The sequence below is a fragment of the Oratosquilla oratoria genome, chromosome 12 (genome assembly GCF_046742065.1).
Source record: "Oratosquilla oratoria isolate Oo_2021 chromosome 12, ASM4674206v1, whole genome shotgun sequence".
NCBI lineage: Eukaryota > Metazoa > Arthropoda > Malacostraca > Stomatopoda > Squillidae > Oratosquilla > Oratosquilla oratoria.
This window is the reverse complement of record NC_134788.1, coordinates 72,870,383-72,880,481: the sequence shown is the minus strand read 5'-3', so window position 1 is coordinate 72,880,481 and position 10,099 is coordinate 72,870,383. Positions and strand designations below refer to the sequence as shown.

The window sequence follows — 10,099 nt, the reverse complement described above, 5'->3', positions numbered from 1 at the left end:
TATTTTTCATTTTATTTATTATTATTATTATTATTACTATTATTATTATTATTATTTTCTTTTTAGAATAAAAGTTTGTTTGGATATTTGATCAACGTTTGACACAGATAAGATGAGAATGATTGTAAAGAAAAGAGCGACAGACAGAATCTGTCAAGGAAAAATTGTGAAAATTGAGATGAATTTTCAAAGTCTTTCCAGCTCTTCATTCTGTGTTTTCATAATTTCATTTTATTCCATCACCGTATCTCTCTCTCTCTCTCTCTCTCTCTCTCTCTCTCTCTCTCTCTCTCTCCCTGCCCCCTCTCTCTCTTCCGCTCCCTCTATCTCTCTTCCTCTGTCCTTCTGTTTCTCTCTGTCCTCTCTCTCTGTCCATATCCTTCCTCTTTCTCTCTCTCTCTCTCTCTCTCTCTCTCTCTCTCTCTCTCTCTCTCTCTCTCTCTCTCTCTCTCTCCCTGTAGGTGTGTGTGTGTGTGTGTGTGTGTGTGTGAGTGTGTGTGTACAGTACGTACGTGTACACAGCATATGCACACGTGTAGCTGTGTAAATATATGCACGGATGCAGGTATGTGTATGTATGACAGTGACAGACGAAAGGAGACAAAACCTTTTCCCCGTCCACTGACAGAACAACCAGCTGTCAGGCGCGCCGGCTGACCAGCTGACATCCTGAATCCATAAAGATGAGACGGGGGGGGGGGGGGGAGAAGAGGAGGGGGAAGGGGGAAGAAGGGTGGAAGGTCTGAAGGTGTATAAGGTCAAATGCCATAATTGTGTAAGATGCAGAAATCGATGACTTACCTTAGCGGGATCTTACTGTACTGGATGATCATCCGCTATGGTACTGAGTGGATGAATATGGAACCATTTGGGTGCATGAGCATCCTACAGCCATCCAAGGACGTTGGATTAAGAATATTTAGCGTATAGTGTGTGAGACTCACCTTAAAAAATCACCATCCCGTAGTAAGGTAAAACATGTCAGTCGTGGCAAGCCGTTTTTTTTTTTTTTTTTTTGTAGACCGGTGTTTGGGTCGCTTCCCCACCTGGCCAGGGTTGTCGGGAACGAACGGGACAACGCCCGCAGTGGCCCCCAGGAACCGAACTCACTCCCACCTGCTCATGAGTTCGACACTGTATCCATTGGGCTACCGCGCGACTCTATAGTGTTGTGTCTGACATCAAATGTGTATTTGATCACATTGTCGGACGATTATTTTGCTGTCGTACTAAATATTATGGGAACTGTTGGATGGACTGTGAGGAGATCTAGCGTTTTCCTTTAGTCATCGCTCATCCGAAGAAGTTATCGCTCGTTCCAATTCGACCGTGTTTCAAAATAGCAGAGAAATATAGTCCGATATTTCTAATAATCAGACTTTATGGTCCACTGCATGACCGGCCTATCCCCCTGAGGAACGATACGGCCTCTGTACATCACCATGATTCGGCTCAGTTCGGCTTGGTATAATGTTGGTATGTATGGTGTGAAGTGCTGCATGTGGAGTTTGTGGTATGTTGGTATGGCTGTGGCTGTAAATGAAATCTGAAATCAGTCTGATCAGCTCGACCATACTGATGAGGCTCTAGCACATATATGCGACACTGACCTACCGCACCCCTAATGTCAGCCGTTGTGGTATTCATATTTATGTTATGTACTTTACTTAAGTACTGTATATTTAAAGGCAATTAAAAATTGCCATTAAAATAAACAATTTAGTAATCGTACTGGTAAAAAGCAGACTCCAGGAGAATAAGTAAAGATGTTTATTCCAGATGAATGAAGAGAAATGAATCATTTTTATCTCACGACGTAGTCGTGGAAGGGGATCCCAGAGGTCTTCAGAAGAAGTCCTCCGTAGTTCTTCCCCTCCCACTGGAGAAAAAAGACAGAAGCTTCCTTGATTTTTTTCCTTCCCTAGTGTACCTACTTCCAGAAGAAGTCGCTGAAGAAGGTCGAAGAAGGTGAGCCCAGACTTCAAGAGAACTTCAGAGTCCTCCTTGGTCCTCCTCCAGCTAAAGGAAGGACAACATCGAGGTTTCCGTGAGTTTTTTTGGGGGGTGTTCTTCAGATCTTCAAGAAAATCCGAGTCCGTGTCTTGCGCGCGTCCTTCACGATGGGATTGGGTCCCTTTCCCGCCCGAAGATCCTCACTCGGCCTTGCTGGCGAAGGGGTACCCGAAGGGGTGGCCGTAGTAGGGCCAGGCTGCGGGATGGGCGAATCCGCCGTAGGCGAAGGGGTGGACGCCCCCGACGGCGGGGAAGGAGTAGGTAGGTGAGGGGAGCGGCGGCGGCGGCGGCGGCGTCTTCGTCAGCGCTGACGGGGAGGTACTGTAAGGGTTCAAGAAGAACGTTACTGGGGGTCGGCCTCACGCTTCTTGCGTGCCTCGGCAGCCTCCTCTTCGGCAGGAGCGGCGGCGGCGGCGGGCTCCTCTGCGGCCTTGGCCGGCGTCAGGAAGGGGTTGTTGAAGTAGGGGTTGTAGTAGTAGGGGTTGTTGTTGTTGTAGTAAGGGAAAGCGTTGTAGCCGCCCCAGGGGAGGCCAGCAGCGTGGGGCAGGGCGCCGTAGTGGGGGAATCCTCCGGAGTAAGCGGACGGGACGGTGTACTCGTAGGTGAGGGGCTCCGCTTGCTCCGACTTGACGGAGACGATGGGGCTCACGGGGTATCCGGAGTGGAGGAGGAGGAGCTGAGGGTCGGCCGCAGGCTTGGCCTCGCAGGCCGCCATGGCGCCAAGAACCAAGAGAACCTGAAGGAGACATAAGAAAAATGGAGGAGGCTGCAAGAGACCATAAGGCCTACATTAGGCAGTTTCATGTCCATTTCCGCCTATCATCCCTAATCATACAGTGAGGTGACCTCAAAACAACCCATTGTTTTAGTGCTCACTAACTACATGGTTTCTTAGTCAATTCCATTCGTCAACCACTCTATTGGTAAACCAGTTCTTGCTAGTTTCCTTCTTAAATCTAAATTTGTCCGATTTAAATGTCTTAATATGATGGCCTTGTCTACATCATTTTTGTTGAAGTCCTTGACCCATTTGAATACCTCTATTAGATCACCCCCGCACTTTGTCAAGGTGCCTTACCCTGTCATCGTAAGGTAAGTTTCTAAGCCCATTTTTGTTATTCTCCTCTGTACTGATTCTAGTGAACTAATATTCTATGGGACTGAGACCAAGACTATACCGCATAGTCAGGGATGGGTCTAACTATCGACAGATAGATTTTAATGATTGATTATCTCTGCCTTAGGCAACCACACTGTCTTTAGGCTCTCGTTATTTTTTTTTTTTTTTCACTTCTGATGGAACAGGAAGACTAAAATCAACACACGACGGACGGACACAAAACAACAGACTTTCCCTTTAAGAACCTTCACTATTAATCAAAACACATCAATAACACAGCAAGCTAACATGAAAAACAACAGAAAGGAATACTTAGAGAAACCATCTCTCCGGGACCAAACATCGAAGTTTTCGTTCTTGTGGAGACTTCGAGTACTTACCAGAACCTTCATGTTGTCACACTTCGGGAAGAAGTGACACACAATGCAAGATCGGTGAGACATCTCCTTTTATATGTGGTGCTTGGCCTTTCCCTTCCCCCCCCCCCAGGTCCCATCCAAGACCCCCCCCCCCAAGCCTTCCCTCTGCAGCCCAAGCCCCCTCCCCAAACCCTCTCCCTTCCCCCCCCCCCTTGTCCCAGGCGGCAAGTGATTCCGGATTCCTTTCTTGAAGGTCTTTTTTCGTCTTGCAGGTAATCCGGCAGATGTGGTCGTCACGAAGACGCGATGAATTCCCTGGCGTACTGGGTGGTACTTGTCCTTCGTATGAGCTGTTAGGCTGTTAGGCTATTTCATTCAGTCACATGTGGCCCCTTTTCTGGTAACGATAAGATTTTTTTTATTTTATTTTATTTTTTTTGCCAATGTTCTTTCTGATTTTTAGCTTAGTCCTGTGGACACAGCCAACATATAAAAATATACTACTTTCACTTACAAAAAAAAATAAAAAATAAAAAAAATAAGATAAAAAAAAAATCTCAAATGCTCAGAAGGACATCAATTACCAAAACTGTTGGGGGGGGAGGGGAGACTATTCCTGTAGGCTCCCTCAACACCCCATTTCTTTCATAGGACCCCCAGGACATGCAACCTGACCCCCCGTCCCCCCAGGGGTGTGTGACAGCCTCCCTGAGGTTGTAATACCTTCTGTACATTGTAGTCCTTTTCCCTTCTATCCTGGTTGACGCCAACCTATTCTATTAAGAGAGAAGAGAAAGGGAGTAGGAAGAGAACAAGATAGAAAAGGAGAAAAGAAGGATAAAGAGTAAATGAAGAGAGTATCTAGGATAGAGCATGTAGGAACGAGGTCACCTTAAATATATAGGAACTGGGTCACCTTAAAAAGATATTACATATATATATATATATATATATATATATATATATATATATACATATATATATACATGTATATATGCAACACAATACACTAAAACACGTATATGTAAGAGTTCGGAGAAAACCACTCAGGAAATATGATCCGAACGTTTTCGTCTATTCAGACATCTTCAGGGAATATCTGAAGATGTCTAAAGAAACGAAAACGTTTGGATCATAGTGTATATTTCCCGAGTGGATTTCTGCAAAATTTATATATATATATATATATATATATACATATTTATATATGTATACATATATATATATATATATATATATATATATATATATATATATTTAAACTTAGAACCCACTGTCGGTGGAAAAAGATAAAAAGTGAGATGATTGTTCCTGTATATTTCGACCACTCTCTGTGGTCCTCTTCAGCAGAATGATTACAAAGGTATAGTACAAGAATATATACCTAGTAATGAGGTACATGAAGGGGGACATGGGAAGACACAGGGTTCTAAGTTTAAATTTTACCAATGTGTTACGACATTAGTGCAATCTAATATATATATATATACATACATACATACACACACACACACACACACACACACACACACACACACACACACACACACATATATATATATATATATATATATATATATATATATATATATATATATATACATACACACACAAACCAGATGAACCTTTTGCAAGATATGATCTACTTTTTCCACAGTTACCCTAATGCGATCTACCAGTCAAATACAGGAGCACTCTGCCTTTATAAATAATTGTATTTTATTCAGACATGTCCATCACTATGAATATGATTTATTCCCAGAAAAATAGAAATATGTTAATTCAAGCAGTGTAACTGTGCCTTTAGACAAAATAATATGATAAAGAATACTGCCAATGTCACTGAACTAATAACAATGTAGGAATTTTGTCCAATATAAAACCAAAGGATTTTATTCAGCTGAGGGCTAGCCCAATTCGCCCAAGTAACTTGTGTCGATTTGTTGTCTTATGGCTCCTGCTGGCCTGCAAGCAACTAAAAGCTTCTTTTAGCCCAAGTCAAAATGCTCCAGCCTCGCGAGGCTTATTCGAAAAGCCCCAAATTTCTTTCCAAAGAACAAAAGATCGTTTTTCGTGATCGTTTTCCTTGTGGTTTGCCCAATTATATCATCTTATTATGAAGCCCAATCATAAAGCCCAAAAGATTTGCACATGATCAAGACTTCAATGTCTTTTTTCGCACCGAGTCTGTCCATTTACTAAGCCCATTCAAAAAAGCCCATAATCAATCTTCAGAGCCTATAAGGTCTTTGTAATGACCTTTTGACATCAACTTTGGCTCGTAATGCGGAAGCCTGTTGGAAAAAGCCTTTGATTTTCTCCTCGAGGACCGTATAGTCTCTTCAATGACCTTTTGGCCCTTTTTCTTAGCCCGTTTGAAAAAGCCCATAAGTTCCTCAATGTCCATAAAGGTCTTGACAATGACGCGTCGGCTGCCCGGGCCATGGCGTGGCGTCGTCTTGAAGGGACTTTGAGGAGTTCGGGGGAGCGCCAGTCACTGCATGGCTTCCCAAGCCATTCTTCGAAGGGACCTTCTTCGGTGGCGTCTTATATAACCCCATGAGGTCCCACAGCTTTCTTCTTCTAGGACCAAAACTAAATAAAAATCTTCTTCGTCGCCCAACTTCCTTACTCTTCCGCGGGGCAAGACCACTCCTGGGCCCAAGCTTCCTCACGACACAGATTGATAGTGTAACAAAGAATGACAGTACAATAGTAGTAGTAGTAGTATAAGTATCATTATATATGTATGAATTATCATTATTATTATTATAATTATTATTATTACAAAGGATTGCAAAGGATTACAAAGGCGGAGCATGCCGACAGGAGACCTTTTGATCCATATCTAGGTCGGATGCGGAAAAAAAAATCATATTAATAATAAAACAATAAATAAAAACTATAATAATGTAAATAACAAATAAAATACACAAATAAATGCATAGGTATAGTTAAATAATAAACAAACAGGTAAATAGTAAATAATAATAAATTGACATATAACTAATAATAAATGAAAATCAGACAGACAAATGATAACAAAACAAAAACAAATAATATAAGATAAATTATAATCATTACAGCATCTTACTTAGGTATTTATCTAAATGATTCTTAAAGCTTCGAACTGAACTACATGGCACTACATGTGCAGGAAGTTTATTCCATTCATTTACTACACGGTTGGCAAAGTTGTTTCTACCTACTTCCAAATTAAATCTATTTCCGGACAGTTTGAGACCATTGTTTCTTGTCTGATTCTCATTCAATGTCAAAAATTTGTCACTTTTGATGTTGTCAAGGGTAGTGGGTCAGGGATTGGAGATGGTTAAAGAAAATGGAGAAAAGTGGGAGGTGAGCCAGCTGTTGTTTCTGGACGACACTGCGCTTGTGGCCGGATCGGAGGAGGGACTGAGGAAGTTGGTGGCAGAGTTTGGGAGAGTATGTGATAGATGAAAGCTAAAGATAAATGTGGGTAAAAGTAAGAGTGATGAGATGTACAAGGGGTGAAAGTGGCAGTGGACTGGAAGTGAGCATTAAGGGAGAGAGACTGGAGGAAGTGGATAGTTTTAGATACTTGGGTGCAAATGTGGCAGGAAAAGGTGGAATGAAGGTGGAGGTAGAATGTAAATTGAGAGAAGCTCAATGTGGCGAACTAATAAGAACATTTAGACATACAAATGTCACGTACCATGTTTTCTAAATGGAATGATAGATAGCGTAATAAGAATATAAATGATAATCACAAAACGAGAAGATAGTGTTTATGTATTTGAGGAAAGACTATGCATCTGTGGCCAATTTATTGAATGTAATGAGTTAATGAATTTGATAGTTATAAAAGTAAACTTGGTGAATGCTATATGAATTATGTTTGTGCGTGCAACAAGTTACTTTGAAATTGTACCTGTATATATAGTATATATAAATGATAAGCTTAAGGCATATAACAAATATAGAATAAAGGAGTTAATGAAGCTGATAGTTATAAAAATAAAGTTGATAAATGCTAAGTAAATTGTGTTTGTGCGTCCAATAAGTTACTTTGAAATTGTAGCTGTACATACAGTATACAAATGATAAGCTTAGAATATATAAGAAATATAGAATAGAGGAATATGTGTACATGTTAAGATATGCATATATACATAAAGTTGATGAATCCTACAACGATTATGTTTATGCATCCAATAAGTTGTTTTAGAATTGTAGCTTTACATACAATATAGAAATGATGAACTTAAGAAATGTAGAATATATTTGTATATGCAAAGATATATCTATATGCATATATTGGTGATGCGTGGGAGGCAGGCAGGAGATTATTTTTCAGTCATGTTGTGTGTGCAAGTTATGACAGCTAAGAAGCGGAGAGGGGAAGAAGTAAATCTCCAAGATTGATTGATTGGGAAGTTAAAATGAAGAGAAAAGACAAAAGGCTGAAGACAAAGAAAAAAAAGTGATAGTTGGTGCTGTCGCGATCAGAAAGTAGAGAAATGGAAGGAGAGTAATTATTACACGTAGATAAGTTGCATATACATTTGATGATACATGGTGACTTGCGAGTCCTAAGAATGAGAGATAGTTAAAGACTTAGCATATATAGAGCGAGGTGCGTGAGTGGTGTATTTATATGTTTGGAAGTGGTGAGTTGGCAGTGAGGGTGAATGAATTAATGAGATGGAAATGATGGTGAATGAAGTGTTGTGTTGAGACGTTGGGTCGTGCGTTGCATTTGTGAGATTTGATGTTTTTGTATGTTTGACAGCGGTAGGTAGGGGTTGTGGTTGGTAGCCATTGTTAGGTAGGATAAAGGAGATGTAAAGAGCAGCAGCAGCAGGAGGAGGAGGAGGAGGCATATTGGTCGTTACGAGGGGGGTGGGGGGCTGCTTGCGAATTGAATGGGGGTGTAAGGAGTGTCAAGTGTCAAGAACCACTGACTTACTTTAAGTGTCAATTGTATTTAAAGTTACCACTTGAAGAGGTAGTTTGTTGGAAAGATTTACGATGCGGTTAAAGAAAAGATTGCTTGGTGTTTGATCTGTTATGGACTCTTTTGTAGCCATGATTATTTCTTGTGATACTAGTACTACGGGCCACAATCAAATAATGGTCTATATTGATATTAAGGAAGCCATGAATAAGTTAGATAGGCTTAACGCTCTTGATAGGGTTTATTTATTACGAGGTCGATAAGTATTTGTGGCGAAGCTGGTTTAGATTGACCAAGAATCCTAGGACAGAGCAGACAGAGAAAGTGGAATATGAGCCGTTTGTTTGTAGTTAAATTGGTATCAATGAAAGCAAAAATGTAGGACAGAAAGAGAAGAGAGGATAAATAGATACCAAGAGCAGCATCTGGTGTTCCCAGGCGGTCGTCGTCACCCATCCAAGTACTAACTAACCAGACCCAACGCTGCTTAATTAACTTGGCTGATCGGACGAGAAGCGGCGTGTGTCTTCAGCCGTTGGCGCCTATAGTCATATCTTTTCTCAAACTAAAGAACATTTTGTGCCTACTTGTACACTATCACAACCTTACTTTGCTTCATTTTTGACACCATAGCATTAATGACCAACAATTGTCTATTGTCTACGTCCCAAGTGTCGTCTCTTTCTTTTCTCCTTTTCACTTTTATTTCTTCCTTACTTGCTACACTGATCATATCAACCATGCCTTAAAGTAGTCTCTCTTCCTTGTTTAGCTAAATCATCAGCTACATCATTGACATATATTCCACACTGTAAAAGTTACATTGGTTGCATGTCCTTCATTAACTTTTGATTTACACTTAAAAACAAGACGGCTGTCATCACTGGAGTTTTGAATCAAATGCAAGTAATGCACTCTCACTATCTACAAATAGATATAATGATGACCGTCCTCTGTTGGAGGTTATTTTTCAATTTTGATGTATTGCATGTCATTGTGCTGCAGTTGTACCTTCTATTCTTTTGGAATATCGCTCTTCATTACTTATACGATATTCATACAGTTCCCTGGTCACAATAGCACATCCAGCTTTTTGGCCGACAACAGACCCATGACACCAAATATTGATTACATTGCTTCCTGGGTTCGTTTAGGACACAATTTAGAATTTGCATTGTGCGAGTCTCCACAGTTGCAGCATCGTGTTGTTACGTTGACTTTTTGGTTAATTTGATCAATGCATTCTTTGGACGCGTGTCTTTGACTACAATACCCACACCTAAAGGTTTCATTGAATTTCCATGCCATATGTCCCTATTTGCTGCTGCATTTGTAGCATATTACAGGTTCCTCTTTGTAAATATCAGTTTTCTTGTCCCCTAAACACTTGATAGATATTTTGTCAGTCACCTGTCCTTTCATGAGTGCGATAAGCTGCGGTTTCTCCACCAATTCCCCTTCAATTTGAACGATCCTACGTTTAACTGATACAAATTTCTCATCGTCCAAACAATCATTATGATCTGCATAAAGAGGAAAAATTGAAAATGACAACTTTTGTCAGATTTTTGATTGTGTCTGGAAGCACCTTCTTTATATTTTCAAACCCTTGGCTTGTTAAATGTGTGGCCTATTCTTCCCTTCCTTAAAGAAGACCTCAAATTGGGGATG

General features: G+C 40.7%; 1 protein-coding gene across 1 annotated transcript in view; it reads right to left on the bottom strand.

Moving 5' to 3' along the window:
• Positions 1 to 1,223: 1,223 nt before the first annotated feature.
• Positions 1,224 to 10,099, bottom strand: part of LOC143032019 (uncharacterized) — a 428,918-nt gene continuing 420,042 nt past the window's right edge. The window contains exon 2 of the mRNA XM_076196489.1: positions 1,224 to 2,749. Coding sequence (XP_076052604.1) covers positions 2,357 to 2,728 — 372 coding nt within the window. The 5' untranslated portion in view covers positions 2,729 to 2,749 and the 3' untranslated portion in view covers positions 1,224 to 2,356. The remainder of the gene's footprint in view (positions 2,750 to 10,099) is intronic.